The 20,424-nt window shown below is 41.9% G+C and overlaps 1 protein-coding gene across 1 annotated transcript in view; it reads left to right on the top strand.

The window, feature by feature from the left end:
- The first annotated feature begins 4,827 nt into the window (after positions 1-4,827).
- IREB2 (iron responsive element binding protein 2) overlaps positions 4,828-20,424 on the top strand; it is a 53,220-nt gene continuing 37,623 nt past the window's right edge. Inside the window, exons 1-2 of the mRNA XM_055556744.1 lie at positions 4,828-4,974; positions 6,454-6,543. Of these exons, the coding sequence (XP_055412719.1) occupies positions 4,956-4,974; positions 6,454-6,543 (109 nt within the window). The 5' untranslated portion in view covers positions 4,828-4,955. The remainder of the gene's footprint in view (positions 4,975-6,453; positions 6,544-20,424) is intronic.

The following is a 20,424-nucleotide window of genomic DNA, read 5'->3' on the forward strand; positions in this document are numbered from 1 at the left end:
CTATGGTGGTGGTCACCCAACTCTACACATGTGATATAAAAATTAAATATATATATATGCTCCCAACAAAAGAGCACTTGTAAAACTTCTGAAATCTGTGTAAGCACTGGGGAAGACTGGGCGAAGAGTTGTAGGAAATCTCCATTACTTCTTATTTGTTGTTGTTCTGTCACTAAGTTGTGTCTGACTCTTTGCCACCCCATGGATTGTAGCACACCAGGCTTCTCTGTCCTCCACTATTTCCTGGAGTTTGCTCAAATTTATGTCCACTGAGTCAGCGATGCTACCTAACTATTTTATCTTCTATCTCCCCCTTCTCCTTTTGCCTTCAATCTTTTCCAGCATCAAGGGAATGAGTTTTTCCAATGAGTTGGCTTTTCCCATCAGGTGGTCAAAGTATCAGAGCTTCAGCCTCAGCATCAGTCCTTTCAATGAATATTCAGGACTGATTTCCTTTAGGATGGACTGGTTGGATCTCCTTGCAGTCCAAGGGACTCTCAAGAGTCTTCTCCACCAACACAATTTGAAGGCATTAATTCTTCAGGGCTCAGACCTTTTTATGGTTCAACTCTCACATCCATACACGACTACTGGAAAAACTGTACATTTGATTATGCAGACCTATGTCGGCAAAGTGACGACTCTGCTTTTTAATACGCTGTCTCAGATTGTAATAGTTTTCCTTCCAAGAAGCAATCATCTTCTCATCTCATGGCTGCACTCACCATTGGCAGTGATATTGAAGCCCAAGAAAATCTGTCACTGCTTCTACTTTTTCCCCTTCTGTCTGCCATGAAGCGATGGGACTGGATGCCATGATCATTTTTTGAATGTTGAGTTTTAAGCCAACTTTTTCACTCTCCTCTTTCACTTTCCTCAAGAGGCTCTTTAGTTCCTTTACTTCTTATAACTGCATGCAAACCTACAATTATCACAAAATAAAAAGGTTTTTAAATGGGTGAATTAAATCTCAATAAAGCTGTTAAAAAATGCACAACAGAAAATGGGAAGGTGTGTTGATTGTCACCATAGGAGGGGAGCACTTTTAGCAACTAATGGATGAGATTCCCATATTGCATAGGAAAGAATTTCACAACGAAGAATCAGACAGCCTCCCCCACTGAACATGCTGCCAGATATTCAGAGAGATAACACACAGTTGTCCGACTCTTTGTGACCCCATGGACTGCAGCCCGTCAGGCTTCCCTGTCCATCACCAACTCCCAGAACTTGCTCAAACTCATGTCCATTGAGTCAGTGATGTCATCCAACCATCTCATCCTCTGTTATCCCCTTCTCCTCCCACCTTCAATCTTTCCCAGCATCAGGGTCTTTTCCAATGAGTCAGTTCTTTGCATCAGGTGGCCAAAGTATTGGAGTTTCAGCTTCAACATCAGTCCTTCCAATGGATATTCAGGACTGATTTCCTTTAGGATGGACTGGTTGCATCTCCTTGCAGTCCAAGGGACTCTTAAGAGTCTTCTCCAACACCACAGTTCAAAAGCGTCAATTCTTCAGTGCTCAGTTTTATTTATAACACACATACACACACAAACATAAAAACAGTAACAACATGTAAATAACACACACACAAACATAAAAACAGTAACATGTATACTTATCTGAACCTAGACCTTAATCCCATTTACAAATAACTGCAAAGGTAATTTCTGTATGGTTTTAATATACTCTGAATTTTCCAGGAATGCAAATATCCTATTAAAAGAGGAGAGATTATTGTTTTATTTGGAACTTTGCCAAGAATTGTTCATCATTCCAGAAAATTAGCAGTGGCAGTGCTTCAAATAATATTTGAGTCACCAATACATTCCATTAGCCTCCACTTAATATAGTCATTTGCAATATATATGCACATATATAATTATATAAATGCATTTATTATACATACACATTCATGATATATATTTTTGCATGATATATTTTGAAATGTCAAAATAAAAGAAAAAAACATTGACTACATTTGGTTAAATATGTTCTGTGAAATCATTATAAATAGATGCAAGCATCTGACTACATCTTTTTGTATAGTATAGATATGCCGGTGTGCCTGCATATTGTAATACATATTATTTTCTAATAAATTCATTTTATTTCTCCTCTATATTGCCATTAGGGCATACATAGATTATTATAGAGATTATTTTTTGTTTTTGTAGATGATATTATCTATGAATTTCATGCCAGGATAGTAAAGGAGATATTACAAAATATCTGTCTTGAAAAGGGGGTGTTGGGACAGAGGGGAGAACTACTGGTCTAATTTCTATTCAATGAGAGGTCTGCGGAGAATCCTTAGGAAAATTCTTTCTTTGCTTAAAAAAGAGAGGGACTCTGCACGACTTTCCCTCACTCTTTCAGAAGTTCTAGGACAACATGATGCTTTTGTATGAGGCACTCATCTTGCAACCAGGTGGCAACAAGTCTGAGAAATAAAAAACAAAACAAATTGCTGAGGAGCATGGGACCAAAACAAGGAAAGAGCCTGGGTTTTTGATGGTGTCATTGATCTGTTGCACTAATCTTCGAACAGCCACCCGTGGATAATTGTAGGTCTGTATTGTTTAAGCCAGTGTTAGTTGGGTATTCTCTTGCATGCAACTTAAAGTATATATCTAACCAGGATATGAGAATACAGTAAATGGGCAATTACAACGGAGTGTAATAAAGAGATCTAATTGAACTATGGGAAGATAGGGAAGCATTTCATCACATTCCCAACCCAAATTGGGGGTTGCAGGGCTGTGACTATTTCCTGTAGGAAATATTTGGACCAAGACCTGAAGTATGAGTATGGGGTTAGCAGGATAGGGCACAGTAGGGTGTTTCATAAAGAGGGAACAGCAAGTGAGATACTACAGAGTCACATAGAAGTGATTCTGCCTAAAGGAAGTTTTCCAAAAAGGGTATTAACAATAGGTATGAGATACAAGATCAAGTCCTGACTCAGTCACTTGATAACTAACCACTGACCATTCCTAAGTTTTTGGTTTCATCATTATGAAAATGATGATTATGGTAGTACTCATGTCCTAGGCTCTTTTTGAGAGGATAACTGTCATAATCACCTATACAGGAAATGTTCAAATCTAGACTTGGGTGATGGCAGGAGAAATGGTTAGAAAGGTACATAAATGTGTGCCAAGTCGCTTCAGTCGTGTCCGACTCTTTGCAACTCAATGGACTGTAGCCCATCATGCTCCTCTGTCCATGGAATTCTCCAGGCAAGAATACTGGAGTGGGTTGCCATTTCCTCCTCCAGGGAAGCCCATAATAACATGTTAATCTAAAATGGCTGGGTACAGAAAGCCCAGAGTCAGCTTTTAAGCTGTACGTTTGTGCTAAGTAGCTTCAATCGTGTCTCTTTGAGACCTATGGACTCTAGCCCTCCATGCTCCTCTGTCCCTGGGGTTCTCCAGGCAAGAATACTGGAGTGGGTTGTCATGCCCTCTTCCAGGGGATCTTCCAAACCCAGGAATGGAATCCACATCTCTTATATCTCCTGCATTGGCAGGCAGTTTCTTTACCACTAGCTCCACCTGGGAAGCCCCCACATAAATAGAGGACACATAAAGGGGTCTACTTCCACAGGGCTTGTTGCATCAGTGATTAAATGTAGAGGGTACAGTATCAAGAATGATGTGTATCTGGCACAGGTAACTGAGTGGTTGATGTGCCATTCACTGATACAGGCAATACAAAAGGAGCAGTGGAGTTTAAGGAGGAAATGATGAGTTCCATTTTGGCGATTTTGAGTCTGGGTGCCTGTGGGAGGTGGAGGCATGTAGTAGGTACTAAAATATACACCTCTGGGCTCAGGCGCTGTGTTTAAGTTGCAGGTAGACAGGGAAGCAACAGTATACAATCACTGAAGTCAAAGGAGAAGATGGGACGTGCTAGGGAAGAGAAGGAGGGGCCTAAAGAGGAGACTGAGCTGGAGCACCCTTAAAGGATAGGAAGAAAAAAATAACAGTAAGAATAGGCGTCTGAGATCACAAAAGCTGACCGAAGAATATTTCTCAACAAGGGGAGAGGTCAAGTAAAGATTGAGAAACGTGAGATTAGCAAATGGAGTTGTGGCTGACTTTAACCAGAGGTGTTTCTAGGGGGTGAAAGGCAGATTGGAGAGGGATAAGGAGTGGGAGGGCAACGGCAAGCACAAACAGCTCTTTCCGTAAAGTTGGCTGCCAACGGGAGATAAGACAAGATAAGACAAGAACGTAGGGACTTGAGGAGCTGAGGCAGAGGAGGGATAGAGACTTAAGCATGTAGGTGCCACTAGGAAGAAGTCAGTAGAATGGGAGAAATTGAAGCTACAAGAATGTAAGGAAAACTCACTCAACAATTAGTTGAGCGCTTCTTACGTGCCTATCAGTCCTACCACCCTCTCCAGAGACCTACAAGCTACACATGTGACAGATTTAACCTAAAGCTTTATCTTCAGGAGAAAGCGGTTCTCCTTGTTGTTTTTCTTAAGAGTCCCAATTCCGACCTTCCTCCTCCTCCACACATACACCCCACCGGATACCCTGTAGGAGCCCATACACCGCTGGACTTCACAACCTTAACTGGACACTTGAGGCTACAACTATGTAACAGATCTTTAAGACTGCAGAGCCAGTGACGCCTACGCCACCGCCTCTCCAGCCTTTCGCCCCAAATCGCGCGAACAGAAGCTACTGCGCAGACTAGCCTTCCGCCTCGCTCCGCCCCCTTCTCTTTGTTTCCACGTCCTAGGATCTCGCGAGAGTTGGGAGGCAAATCCCGCGAGCTGAGACCTGGGGCCGGCTCTGCGGCTCTCGCGGTGTTTGCGCGAGACTGCTCTTTTCCTTCCTCCCTTGCCGGTCCGCTTGCCTTCCAACCCCCTCTTCCCCGCCCGGCCTCCCCCTCCTTCCCCCGCGGGCCCCCACCCCGCAGGGATAATATGGTCTCCGGCGATGGACGCCCCAAGTGCAGGTTAGTTTCAGTCCGCCAACTGGATCTGGCAGTGGAGACGCGCGCTACCCGGGCTCCGAGTTCTTTGCTTCTGTCGCCCAGAGTCGCTTGGCCGGCGCGGGGGCCCTCCGGGCTCAGGTCCTGCTCCCCAGGGGCCTGCCTGCTGGGCCGCACTCTCTGCGCCTAGGCCGCGAGAGCCCGGCCTCGGAGCCCTCGCCCCTCAGCGTGACCCCGCCGGGGACGTCTGCTCCGCCTCTGGCTTTGACCCTTGGCGTCCTGAGCTTGTTGGCGCCGCTGTTGGCTGCCAGCGCTTCCCGATATTCCTTAGTGGCCCTAGGGTCAAGGAAAGGCCCACCATCTTCTCCCAGCCCTCCCCCGCCCCCATTTGTAAGAGATGAGGATGGGGGCCAGTGTCTCATCGCTTGGGTCTCACGCAGCTAGTTGTTTATTCCGCTGTCCAGGCTCAAGCCCCTCCCTCTCTCTTTGCCTCTAGTAGCAGGGTCGGGGGTGGTCAAGGCCGAACACTGGTCAGCCGGTTCTCTGACCATTAATTATTGCAGAGCTGGGTCTCCTCCCCCACCATCCACCTTCCTCTCTTCCCCCTCAACAGAAAAAGAAAAACATGATGTACTCTCAGAAAGTGGGCTGTGCTTATCACATCTCATTTCAGACCAAGGTCCTAACAGTGTTGGGGGTCCTGCCCACCCACCGCAGTGAGTCTGCACAAAAGATCTCAAGGTTCTGTAACCTCAAGGGTGCCTCTCTGCCACTTCCCCCAAGAACCTTAGAAGCAGGGGTACATTCAAATGAGACCCGTGGGTCCTCGTAGTTAAGCTTCAATTCGTGCATAACCAGAAAGACGGGTCTTTTAGGGAAAATCTGCTATTTTACCCAGATATTTTGTTGTTCACTTTTACCTTTAGGCTTAAAGCCTATTAGGGTCTTATCTGATAAGTTGTTTGGTTTGCTTTTGATTTTGTTCATGTTGTTGAATGCTGTGTAAACGTCTATCTTTTGATTATTTTAAAAAAATCAGTTCTAACATAATTGTGGTGTTCTCAAATTGCCCTGTTTATATTTATGCAATTTTCAGGACATGTCTTCACAAACGTGTGTATACATCATTTAAATCATTCTTACTGTCCCTTTCCAGGTATTCTTTATTATCGCGTTTCAGGAGTTAATTATTTTGCCAGTTTTTATTTGACAGAGTCATGGTTTAGAGTTGTACTGTCCAGTAAAGTGGACACTAGGCACATGTGACTATTTAAATTAATTAAATAAAATTTGAAAGGATTCCTCTGTCACTGTAACCACGTTTTAAGTGGTCAGTGGCCCCATGTGTCTTATGACTACCTTATTGAACAGCTCAGATACAGAACATTTGTGCCATTGGAGAAAATTCTGTTGGACAAATCTGGTTTCTAGGTGTTTTCACTTTGAATAAGGCACTTTGTAACAGTGTATAATGAAAGGTTTTTTCTTTTTTTTTCTTGCCAGGATATGCCTTTGAGTACCTTATTGAAACATTAAATGACAGTTCACATAAGAAGTTCTTCAATGTTCCTAGACTTGGAGGCACCAAGTATGGTAATGTTGCTTACATTTTCTTGGGTTTATTTAGTTTCTAATAATAAAAATGCATTTGTCAAGCTGAGTTGAAGAAATTTAAGTTTATTCCCACCATGTCATAGTAGGCACACCTACACATATCTCTAACATTGGGACAGCTTTCGTGAGAGAAGGATGTAAGCCCATACCGTAGCTTCTTATTTTCAAATCTTAAGTTAGTTTCGTAATGATTTTTTCTTTCCCTGAAGAAACTACTAATACATTTTTAAAAGCAATAAAAACCTGACTGATGATATTCTAGAGCTATTAAATGTATATTTTAATTTTTCAAGTGAACAGTTCCAACAGTTCTTTATCTAGTGTCCTTCTATTAGGAATCATCAATAGGGCCCACTGATTTGAGTTGTTGACCAGGGCATGGTTTGCCCAGGCTTGTGCACCAGCCCTCTTGGCAGACCTTTGCAGGCTCCTGATCAGGGTCAAACCTTTCACTGAAGCCTCAGAAGAGTGAATTTGGCGGAACCCCATAGTATTGGATGAAGCCTTGACTTTATTGACAGCTGAGTAACTTTCTCAACCAGGCCACTAAAGGGAAGACATGTTTGAAAGAGTAATTTAGATTATTCTTTTCTGACTTTTCAGTGAAAAGAGAAATTAAATGCCAAATCTGTTGTAGTTTTGGAAAGTTTTCTTTAACCTTGGGATTTTTTGTTTTTGTTTTTTCCCTTCTTGTGTTGGTTAAGAAGATTGCTTTTGATTTTTCTGTAGGTTTTATACTCTAGACTAGCAGTATTTTCTTGTGTATTCTGAGAAGATTTAGATATTTTAGAGTGTATTTTGGAGAAGATGCCTGTCTGAGAATTAGGTTGCCATTTAAAAATAAACATTTCATCAAAATCTTTTACTCTGCATATTTAGTTGCTGTGATTTGAGAGGTTATCTTTTCTTAGTGCCATGTGTTGTTCATTCACATTTATTTTATCTCTTCACTGATGAGTTTGTATTAATTTTGAAAAGGGAACAGCTAAGTTGATTATATACAAGAAAGATCTTTTTTTTTCCACTGTACTTATCTCAAATATCTGGGCTTCCCTTGTGGTTCAGCTGGTGAATCCACCTGCAATGTGGGAGACCTGGGTTCGATCCCTGGGTTGGGAGGATCCCCTGGAGAAGGGAAACGCTACCCACTCCAGTATTCTGATCTGGGCTGAAGAATTCCATGGACTGTAGTCCATGGGGTCAAAAAGAGTTGGACATGACTGAGTGACTTTCACTTATCTCAAATATCTAGTGATTCTGGCCTGGAAATTTGTTAACCCACATTTTATAGCTTAGTAAAGTAAAAAAACATATGTGGGGATGTTTTTAGTTTTGAGTATAAGTTCTTTCTATGGATAATTTGTGGAAATGTGCCTCCTTGAAGATAGCCTGTATTTCCCAAATGCAGGAAATCAAAACAACTATAAAATACATTGAGAGAATGATCAATAGTGTAAGAGCTATATTATCTCTGGAAAATAAGCTGTTGTGAGCATCTACATAATTGAATTCCAGAGTACCAGGGTTTTTATAACCATGATAAATATAATAATAGAACGCCTGTATATATAAATGCCTTTAAAACAGAAATTTGGGTTTTATTTCTCTGGGGTTAAGATATTGTTGTTGTTTTTTTTAATAGAATGGTTACTATGAGAGGTTTATTGTATAGTTACCAAAATAATTTCTTAATGAGTGTTTAATAGGGAATAAAATTTGGAAGAATCGATATTGAAAGAAAGGAGAACCTTGAGTAGAAAAACAGAAAAATCCTTGTTGGATTTTTGTGGAGGGACCAAATTGAATGGCCTCCCAGACCTGTGCTTAAGAGACATTGCTTTGGTGATCACCCGGAGAAGGCAATGGCAACGCACTCCAGTACTCTTGCCTGGAAAATCCCATGGATGGAGGAGCCTGGTAGGCTGCAGTCCATGGGGTCGCTAAGAGTTGTACTCGATTGAGCGACTTCACTTTCACTTTGGTGATCACGACAGTTCCCGACCACTGTCTTCTCTGCTTCCCACGTTCCGATACCTACCAGGCTGAGAATCATGGTTGTAATGAGTAACTTAATGAAGGGAAAACGTTCTGGCTCTCTTATGTGCTGGGGAGAAAAGATAGTCTAGAACACTCTTCTAAGCTCCCTGCTAACTGTATCAGGAATGCCTGCAGCTGCAAGAACCAGAATCCTCCTTTACAGTGACTCTAACAAATAGGGGTTTATTTTTCTCATCTAATAAGAAGTCTAGGTGTGGACATACTGGGACTGTATAGCACCAACATCAGCAGGGACTTAGGCTTTTCTCTTTTTTTCTGTTTGCTTTCATTTTGGGGGTTGCAAATAGCTGTTGTACCTCCAGGCATTATATACATATTATAAGCAGGTGGAAGGGCAAAACAGGAAGAAAAACCCTCCCCAGGAGCTTATCTCCTTGGCCAAAATTTTCTTACCTCTCTCAACTTTAAAGCCTGAAAGATTTCGTTTTCTGACTTTTGCAATAGAGAAAGACAAGGGAAAAGTGGTTGGGAGTGAGTGGTGAGTGAACTAGCCTAGGCTATCTGACTCACGAACAATGCTTTATTAAGTCTGTTCTTAGATAGAATACAACACAGATTATTTGATTTTTGCTTTTTTTATTGCCATTTTACCTTTTTGCTTCTCTAGTTTATACTCAACGGATCCTTATGGAAGGGCTTCCTTGGGTGGCTCAGTGGTAAAGAATCTGCCTGCCAGTGCAAGAGATTCAGGTTGGATCCCTGGGTCGGGAAGATCCCCATTAGAAGGAAGTGGCAACCCACTCCAGTATGCTTGAGTGGAAAATCCCATTGTCAGAGGAGCCTGGCAGGTTAGTCCTGCCAGGACTAGCAAACGGGGTTGCAAACGAGTTGGACACAACTTGGCGACTACCTTACAGTAGTGGAATATGCACGTCATGCATATTGATCACATTTTAAACTTACATAATCTCACTAGTGGCAAAATGCTGTTTTAACCATCTGGAGCTGTTTACCTGGCACTCGAGTGCACTGACTACAACCTTAGAAATTTTGAGTGACTTTCTTAAGTAGATCTCTGAATTTGAAAATATACCTGTTTCCCAGGAACAGAGAAATCACTGTTGCTTGGAATGGCAGAGGGATTACAGAGGCCAGTTAACACTTGGGGGATTTAGAATGACTGGCAAGCATAATGGAAGACATAAATGAAAATGAGTGAGGAGGAGGGCAGTGAAGACAGTGGCCTGGCTCTAGTGAAACATATTTTAGCAAGTGGCTGTTATTGGGCAAAAGGGCTTTCAGGCTGGTATAAAGCCTCAGGCTGCCTTCTTTATCTCATATTATCTCATTCATCTTTCTCTTTTCCTTCCTAATTGCTTCCTTTTTAACCGTAGTACTGCTCAATCCTGTAGTGGAGCTAGGACTTGGTTTTCCAAATCCTACCTTATAATCTCCAAAAGAAAATCTGTATTTAATTTTTTAGGAGAGTTTTTATTGATTATAAGAAGTTAGGTTGGGATTGAAAATCACAGACAGAAACATTATAAGCAGTGTAGAGACAGTTTCATTTTTATGTGCATATATAAATATATGTAAATGTGCTACTTTAACAAAAATACAGTGTATATTGTTTTATAATCTTTTTTAATTTAATATATCATGAACATCTTTGTTTGTCATTGAATACAAGTATCCCTTGCTCTCTCAATCTGTGTGGTTTATGAACCAGGGAGTGTGAGTTTTGAGTAAAAAGGGTTATATACACTTTTCTACAGCTTCTCAGGGCTGCACAGTATTGTCTATATGAAAGCCTCATGGTTTAGTTACCAGATCTTTGAATATTGAAGTTGTTACCATCTTTTCTGTATTTATAAACAAAGCTGTGTGTGAGGTAGTTAAGTTTTGATGCCAGCTCATTATATAGCATTATTGGATTGACATTATTGTTTCCTCCATCCCCATCAGGTACTTTTCTTTTTCACTTGTACTGTATATGTACTGTCTCTTCCAGTCATTGCCCGTCAGTCAGTATAAGGAACAAAAACTCACTTAACTCAGCATTCAAGAAAGAAGATGCTGTTGCAGTTTCCAGACATCCAATGGCAAAGGAAGAAAGCTCAGTCAGGCCTCATGGGAACTAGAATTTCTAAGCCAGAGGCTGTTTGTTCTGTCATGTGGAAATTGCCTGTTCTCTTTACCCTTGTTTCTTTTTAAATGTCTGCTCTCTAGTCTTCTCTCTCTGTAGCCCACTTTACTTACTGGTATTGTGTAATAGACAGTATTGCCCATGCCCTCTCTGTATGTTATGCTGGGCTTACCTGCCCGCTACGCCTATATCCCTAAATGACTTTTTCACCTATTGTTTTAAGGGCTTCCCTGGTGGCTCAGATGGTAAAGCGTCTGCCTGCAGTGCGGGAGACCCGGGTTTGATCCCTGGGCTGGGAAGATCCCCTGGAGAAGGAAATGGCAACCCACTCCAGTACTCTTGCCTGGAAAATTCCATGGACTGAGAGGCTCCTCAGAGCCTGGTAGGCTACAGTCCATGGGGTCGCAAAGTGTCGGACACAGCTGAGCGACTACAGTTAACCTATAGTTTGACTGGGCAAATCAGACATCTGTTGCTGGTCAGTTATCTTACTGACAGAAGCACAAATCCTTGTTTTCTAATCTTGTCTCTTCCATGGACTCTGGAAAGGGCAGTAAGTTGGGTAAGCAATGAAATAGTTTGCTTATAATGTTTATACACAAGGCATAACTTGCTAAGGCTTACCTTTACCTAATGTGATTCAGGAGAAGGCGATGGCACCCCACTCCAGTACTCTTGCCTGGAAACTCCCATGGACGGAGGAACCTGGTAGGCTGCAGTCCATGGGGTCGCTAAGAGTCGGACACGACTGAGCGACTTCACTTTCATTTTTTCACTTTCATGCATTGGAGAAGGAAATGGCACCCCACTCCAGTACTCTTGCCTGGAAACTCCCATGGATGGAGGAGCCTGGTAGGCTGCAATCCATGGGGTCGCTAAGAGTCGGACACGACTGAGCGACTTCACTTTCACTTTTTCACTTTTATGCATTGGAGAAGGAAATGGCAACCCACTCCAGTGTTCTTGCCTGGAGAATCCCAGGGACGGGGGAGCTTGGTGGGCTGCCGTCTATGGGGTCACACAGAGTCGGACACGACTGAAGCGACTTAGCACAATGTGATTCTATTCCATCTATAACCATGCATTCACCAGCCTTCCATATTTTGTCCAGTGGTCTGTTGGTTTTAACTGTGCTTTTGTAGATAGTTTCTGTTCTAGATTGGGTCCTTTTGGTAGCAGAGAACAGACACCCACTAGCTCAAGTGATGAAAGATTTATTCTGATATTACAGAGCTCCCAGGCAATGAAAGGTGGCTGTATCTCAAGAAAATGGGCAGTGGGCCTGGAATTAAGAGAGCTCTTTAATGTTCCTCTCAGTGCTTCCTGACCCCTCTCCACTCTTCTGCTCCCTCTGCTTCACTGCAGACAAGCTGCCTCTGCTTGCTACACTGATACCTGGCCACAAATGGCAGCCTCTGTCTCTAGCTTAGTGCTTAACAACTTTCTGGTTCAGTCTGTGTCCTGACTGCAAATTCCTGAGAGAGGAATCTAATTGTCCTAGTGTATTTTTTCCACTAGGCCATTGGTCATTGACCTGCCAAGGGGTTGGCTCTTGCTTCAGTGCTATAGCCAGGGAGGTAATGGGACACTGAGCACTCTCCATTCCACAGCTGGCAGTTTGGACAGGCACCATGAAGTCCGCCTGTTGTGTTAGCAGATAGTGCAAGATCACATGCTTACCAGGAGCAGATGAGAAGAGTGAGTTTGCTTGTACCTTTGTCAATAATAGATACTGTTTTGTTTGGTTTTCTCTACCTTTGTCAGTGAGTGCCAAGGAAAAATCTTAAAGAAGCAGGAATCTGTTTTCTCTTTCCGCCTTCTTAGGTGCTCCATAGCAAAATTAAAACAACAGCAGCAAAGGTCAGAGTTGTTTATTGGAAATCAATCCCATCCAGCCTGGTACTGGTTAGGGAGAGAGAAACAATACCTTGACTAATGAGACATGGGGGTGAGTTAATCCTGTTGCAAAATCATTGTTGTTGAACCACCTCTTAGACCTGGGGTTACAGGGCCTTCTAAAACAGTTTCTTAATCTTTTCTCTAGGCTCCTGGCCTTGAACAGGGATTTTAGGTTTAGCCTAAAGCTACTCAAGCAGGTTCTTACCAGTCCCCTTACTCTCTTAGTCTGGACTCCAAAGATACCCTCCATGAGGCTTTAGGCAGGCCTAGAGTGTTTGAGTAATTTCTCCTTGCTTCAGTCTTCAGTATATTACTCTTTCATGTTTAGTTTACCTAAAGCCTATTGTTAATACTGGTATCTTCTATGGGTAATTTCTCCATCTACTGTTTAAACCTGGAATGATCACTTTTGAGATAACAAAACCCTTTTACATTATCTGTCTTCACCACATTGCTTTGTGGTTGGCAGGGGAGATAGTTTTATGCAGATAAAGAAATTAGACTAAAAATCTGAATAAATTGCCTAAGATCACATATCTTCTAAGTGAGAAGATTTAGTCTTAGACTTGTATCTTCTGATTTCAGACCAGTGTCCACCCCCCCTTAATACCATTCTGTTTCCCAATTTAATGGCATTAATAAAGTGCTAGTTAGTGTTTATTATTTACTGTGTTCACTCTAGGATAAGTTCTGTTATTATCCACTTGGCCAAGATACTGCTCCTAAGTATTACGTAATAAGCGGTGGAGGAGAAATTTGAACAGAGACCTGTGAATCCAAAGCCTGTGTGTGTAAAACTGCTGTGCTGGGGGTTGTATGCTCGCGCTTACAGGACTGTAGAGGCACCATATACAAGCGGAGTGGCTCTGGCTGTAATTGTGTTACACTGGAGAGCAGATGCCCTATATAAAGGAGTAAATGCTACTCAGTTCCAGCAAAAATGTGAGATTGGAGTTATAAAATTTTCTCTTTATCTTAAGGAGCCAGAAATTTGGGTTTTCCTGTTTAAAAAAATCTCTAATATTTCAATGTTGGCAGTTGAACTTTAAAATGTTAAAACTCTATGTAAAACAAAACGTATCTGTAGGCCAGTTTCTGAGCCCAGCACTGAGAGATGCATTACATTGCCTAATCTTGGTAGCAGCCACTTAACCTTCAGTGGTAAGATCTGCAGTCCTGGAGATGCTTTTCATCAGCCGCCTCCCATGTAAAACAGCAGGCCTCAGCATCTTTTTTTTAAAGGTTGAACCACCTCTTAGATCTTCTACTGAGTAATTGATCAAAAGAATATCTGTTGTTATCAGTTCATTTCAGAAGTATGATAACACGCATTGTTGTACTTTTTCAGTTTAAGTCACCAGCTTGTTCTGGTTCCCCAGGTGTCTTTTTGATTACCTATCCTTAAAGGATTAGCTTTCCAGATTGATAGGATTCTAGAAATTCCTGGTTAGAACAGGTGGCATTAATCCAGCCCAGTTTTCTGCTTGGTGCATGTATCTCTCAACAACCCTGTTTAATTCATTCAGTTAGCATGGAGTACTGACATGTTCCTGGCGAGTGAAAGATGGCTAAGATGGTATCTTTGTGCTTAAGAAAGCACACAGTTTAGTAATGGAAAGGGAAATTTAATATAAATAATTATTAACTGTGATGCAAGAGTAACTGTAAGATGTTCGGAAATGCTGTATTATATGTTACTGTAAGGCTGACAGAGAATACCCAAGGAACAGCAGATTGGAAGCGAGTCAGAGATCACTGGAGAAGTTGTGGTTTAACTCATTAGATAGCAGAGACGTTTGCTGCTTTGGTCAGGCTGGAGCTGGTCTGGAGTTGCTGCACAAGCAGTAGGCCATCCTCAATCAGGCAGGGGACCGGGCAAGCCGCATCTGGTGGTGTGGAGATGTGTATGGATAACAGATGCTGGTGGGGGCAAGAGTCCTTCAGAGTCATGGGACACATGGGGGCTTGCAGAAGAAGCAGCTGCTCATTGTGTGACCCTGCAGGCAGCTTTCAGGGAGGGTGCAGGCAGTGGCAAGACAAAGGCTGTTCTGTGCGGAGTTTCTTGATCCAGGTACTGGCACAGGCAGGAGTCTTTCAGAGTGCGTAGCTGCCTGGGAGCTCTCGGTGCCCATGTTAAAGGGGGGCTGTGGTGATACTAATAAAGATGTATGTCTGCATTTTTTATATATTGTATAATAAAATGTGTCTGCATTTGACAGATCTGTATAACTCAGTGAAACTTTATTTCTCAAAGATCTTCAGTGCACATAGTGAGTAGACGTTGATGGGACTAGATAAGAGACAGGCAGGCTTACTTCATTCATTTTTGAAAAAAGGTCTGCCAGATATCCATGTTTGAATAACCAGAGTTTGTCAGTTGTTGTTTCAAGTAAAAATAGCATTCTTTGGGAAAACTGGCTAATATAACTTGTAATTCAGTCACACAAGTGTTTTTCCCTCAAGCAACTGTTGTACTTTGGTTTTGAGCAGAAATGCTTTTATACACTTCATTGTTGTCACACAGAATATTGAGACTTGACCTCAGTGATTGAGATTTAATACAGTTAATACTTTCTCTGCTTCATCAAGGACATTCTTAAGTGAACCTGGTATTTTGTATGAAAGTGAACAATACAGTGAAAATGAAGAATACAGTGAGTACAAGTACAGTTGGTGCCATTGCTCTGAGTCCTGTAAGGCACCAGCAGTTTTATCCACCATTGTTTTTGAACCTTCAGTACATATGTCAAAATGGTGGGAAAAGCAAATAACTTAAGGATGATGCCTAGATGCTTTGGCATAAGCATGTGGGTGGATGGTGGTGCTGGTCACTGAGCTTTGGAACACAGAAGATGATAGTGATATGGGACAGGGCAGAGGGAAGATCACTGAGTCCTGTTTAGGTACTAGTGAGCTTGGGCACATACCAGTATTCAAGTAAAGATGTGTGTGAGGCAGTTAGCTGCATGGTTCTAGAGCTCAGGAGACAGACCTAGACTGCAGAAGAATATTTTGGTATTACTGTGGAGAGGGTATGTTGAAGCCACAGGATCAATTGAAGCTCCTAAGAGGAGACAGTATGGAGTGAGAAAAGAAGTGAGCCTAGATATGAACTCTGAAAAACTCCTACATTTGAAGATCAGGTAAAGGAAAGATTGAAGGCAAAAGGAGAAGGGGGCATCAGAGGATGAGCCGGTTAGTTAGCATCACTGACTCAATGGACATGAATTTGAGCAAACTCCGAGAGATAGTAGACAGAGGAGCCATGGCATGGGGTCCGTGGGGTCGCTAAGAGTTGGACATGACTTAGTGACTTAACGACAAAGGAGTAGAGGTCGGCCAGGAAACCAAAACAGGGCTGCCAGAAAATGTTAAGAACTGTAAAGGAGCGAACAGTTTGCTCTCCTTGCAAGTTAAACTGACAGTTTCCTAAATGCTGGCAGAAGACACAAAACTGTTGGATCAGAGACAATGGATAGTTTATTACCCATAGCAAAGCGGTGTGCTTGGTACCAGCATTTGTTGAAGAGGGTCAGGTAAAACCTGCACACGAGGTTGTGTTAACGAAGAAGAAATCTGACTTAGGGAACCCAAATCTTTCACAACGGACGGTAGCATGCCTGCCCTTTGCTCCAATAAGAGACACTGTGTTTATCTCCCAAGGCTAGTCATTATATTAACATCTTTTTAAAGACAGTCTGGAACAAAGCCAGTCATCGCTTCTGCTTGCAAGTCGTGCAGAAATGTGAGATAGGAGACATGGAGAATGGTATTGTGAAAGTCAGTAGAAAAAGAATGTTTCAAAGAGGAGGAAATTGTTAGCTCCGTTGAATATTGTAGAGAAGATATTGTAATTCTAGTTAGAAATCTTTCATTGATATTTGAGAAATCAGATTGGTCTGATTTTTAGAAGTATAAAATTGGTCTGAAGTTTAGAAGTATGAGATGAAATGTGTAGGAAAGTGGACATTGGGAATATGAGGGACTCAAAAAACTTGGTTGAGAGTTTGAAGAAAGCAGTACTTGGAAACTGTGTGTGTACTTGTGTACACAAGTTTGTGTGAAACTAGAGCTAGGAACTTTAAATGATGATGGGAAAAATCCAGCTGAAGGATAGAAAAGGAGAGGAAAGGTGAGAAAATTGTTAGACTCATCTCAGATGAGTCCTAATATGTAACTGGGAATTGCATACAGAGCTCCTATAGTAAGTTGGCATTTGGTAGGAGGAGGTCCACAGCTGCCTTCTTAATTGGGAAAAGGATAAATCCAGAGGTATCTAGGCTTATGTGTAAAGTAGGAAGAAGCCGAGGTAGCTAGTCTCTGCTATTAGGGCTCTGGAGTATCCACCTATAGATATACTTTAAGAATTAAATGAGGTAATGTATATAAAACACCTTGATACATACGCCATCAGATCAGATCAGATCAGTCGCTCAGTCGTGTCCGACTCTTTGCGACCCCATGAATCACAGCACGCCAGGCCTCCCTGTCCATCACCAACTCCCGGAGTTCACTGAGACTCACGTCCATCGAGTCAGTGATGCCATCCAGCCATCTCATCCTCTGCCGTCCCCTTCTCCTCCTGCCCCCAATCCCTCCCAGCATCAGAGTCTTTTCCAATGAGTCAGCTCTTCGCATGAGGTGGCCAAAGTACTGGAGTTTCAGCTTCAGCATCATTCCTTGCAAAGAAATCCCAGGGCTGATCTCCTTCAGAATGGATTGGTTGGATCTCCTTGCAGTCCAAGGGACTCTCAAGAGTCTTCTCCAACACCACAGTTCAAAAGCATCAATTCTTCGGTGCTCAGCCTTCTTCACACTCCAACTCTCACATCCATACATGACCACAGGAAAAACCATAGCCTTGACTAGACGAACCTTTGTTGGCAAAGTAATGTCTCTGCTTTTGAATATGCTATCTAGGTTGGTCATAACTTTCCTTCCAAGGAGTAAGTGTCTTTTAATTTCATGGCTGCAGTCACCATCTGCAGTGATTTTGGAGCCCAGAAAAATAAAGTCTGACACTGTTTCCACTGTTTCCCCATCTATTTCCCATGAAGTGGTGGGACTGGATGCCATGATCTTCGTTTTCTGAATGTTGAGCTTTAAGCCAACTTTTTCACTCTCCAGTTTCACTTTCATCAAGAGGCTTTTGAGTTCCTCTTCACTTTCTGCCATAAGGGTGGTGTCATCTGCATATCTGAGGTTATTGATATTTCTCCCGGCAATCTTGATTCCAGCTTATGTTTCTTCCAGTCCAGCGTTTCTCATGATGTACTCTGTATATAAGTTAAATAAACAGGGTGACAATATACAGCCATAGTAGATCTTAAATGAATAACTATAGATGTTACTGTCTAAAAAGTTGAAGAAAATTGTATTGGTTTTCTGTTACTGCATAATACATTTTAAATCAAAAGGCTTTGTGGTTAAAGCATTAAGTAAACATTATCCCACAGTTTCTATGGGTCAGGAATTAAAAATTGTCTTAGTTGAATAGTTCTGGCTCAGGATCTTTCATGAAGTTACAGCTAGGTGTTAGTTGGGGCAGCAGTTATCTAAAGGCCTGATGGGCTAGAGGACCCGCTTTTAATGCAGCCCATTCACATGACTGGCAAGTTGGGCTTACTGTTGGCACAGAGGCCTCAGTTTTATTCCACATGAGCCTCTCCTCAGTGCTGCTTGATTGTCCTTAAAACAGACTGTCAGTTTCTCCCAGAGTGAGCCATCCGAGAGAAGAAGGCTGATGCTGAAATACTTGTAACCTAGCATTAGAAGTCATGCACTGTCATGAACCTAGCGGTTATCATATATACTAAGGGAGGTGAGTCAGACAGAGAAAGACAAGTACAGAATGTTACCGCTTGTATATGAAATCTAAAAGAATGATACAAATGAACGTATTTACAAAACAAAAATAGACTCACAGACATAGAAAACAAACTTAGGGTTACCAGTGGGGTAGGGGACGGGGGAGGGATAAATCAGGAGTTTAGTATTAGCAGATATATACTGCTATTTATAAAACAGATAAACAACAGGGACCTACTGTATAGCATAGGTAACTAGATTCAGTATTTTACAATAAACCATAATGGTGTGTGTGTGTATCTGAGTCATTTTGCTGTATACCAGGAACTAACTCAACATTGTAAATCAACTGTACTTCAATGCAAGAAAGAAAGAAAACCCCACTGTCGTCTCTGCCATACTCTTGGTAACACAAACAGCTGATTTTCAGTGTAGGTTGTGTGAGAACATGAATGCTGAGAGGTGAAGATTACTGGTATCATCTTGGAGGCTGGTAACTGCAGAGAGAAATAAGAAATAAATTGTTTTGTTTGTGGGAGAAGGTGTTTGTTTGCATCTTTCCTTGCTGTGGGCCTCTAGTAGTTATCATGAAATTAGACAGATCTGCAAGTTAGTACTCCTTAATGACAAAATGTCCACACTTAGCACACTCTTTATTTGATAATTGCTTTTTACTTTAATGCTAGTTTTCAAATGGGAGAGTTAAAAAACAGTAAGACCACTGAAACTATAACCAAAAGAGTAGCTCTGCCCCAAATTTTTATTCTGCAGAGAATACTATTTTTAATCCTTTTGGTCATTTCTTTTCATAATTTCCTCCATATTATTAAATACCCTTGCCTATATAGCTGTTTCTTGATCTTTCAGTTTTAGACTTTACTAACTTTTTGCTGTGGAAAATGAGAATTTCGCACTTTTCTTCTGCATATATACCACGTACTTCTTCCTAATATAGTTACAGTTTTGGTTAAAACAATATTCAGTCAGTTCAGTTCAGTTCAGTCGCTCAGTCATGTCTGACTCTTTGCAACCCCATAAATCGCAGCACGCCAGGCTTCCCTGTCCATCACCAACTCCTGGAGTTCACTCAAACTCATGTCCATCGAGTCGGTGATGCCATCCAGCCATCTCATCCTCTGTCGTCCCCTTCTCCTCCTGCCACCAATCCCTCCCAGCATCAGGGTCTTTTCCAATGAGTCAACTCTTTGCATCAGGTGGCCAAAGTATTGGAGTTTCAGCTTCAGCATCAGTCCTTCCATTGACCACCCAGGACTGATCTCCTTTAGGATGGACTGGTTGGATCTCCTTGCAGTCCAAGGGACTCTCAGGAGTCTTCTCCAACACCACAGTTCAAAGCATCAATTCTTCAGCGTTCAGCTTTCTTCACAGTCCAACTCCCACATCATACATGACCGTCCAGCCTTGACTAGACGGACCTTTGTTGGCAAAGTAATGTCTCTGCTTTTTAATATGCTATCTAGGTTAGTCATAACTTTCCTTCCAAGGAGTAAGCGTCTTTTAATTTCATGGCTGCAGTCACCATCTGCAGTGATTTTGGTACTTATAACTATAAATATTCTCAACCAGTCCATGTAGTAAATGACGATTGTATCTCGTTTCTCCTACAACTTTGTGTATTTTTTTTTCTGGAATTAATGATTGTCCTTTTTTGTTTGCTTAGTTTTCTGTGTCCTTATCGATAATTCATCTCCATGCTCTCCAGAAGAACTAAACTCCTGGTATAACCAAGTAATCTATCAGTTAGTTTTTTTCCCCATCTCTTGGCAGCATACCATCTGGACTTCATTTTCTGCTGCATTTGAGGCTGACCGCACTGTGGCTGGCTTACAGTATTGCCCTAGAAGTGTCTCTGCTCTTTCTTATGTTAGACTGTTTCCTAAATTCCATGATTTTTTATTCTCCACTTCCTTATTTTATAGACCATATCCTGATAGCTTCCTATATAAGGGTGCCTGAGAAGTACGTTTTTGAGAACTTGACTAATTTTT

Source organism: Bubalus kerabau, chromosome 19 (assembly GCF_029407905.1).
Source record: "Bubalus kerabau isolate K-KA32 ecotype Philippines breed swamp buffalo chromosome 19, PCC_UOA_SB_1v2, whole genome shotgun sequence".
NCBI lineage: Eukaryota > Metazoa > Chordata > Mammalia > Artiodactyla > Bovidae > Bubalus > Bubalus kerabau.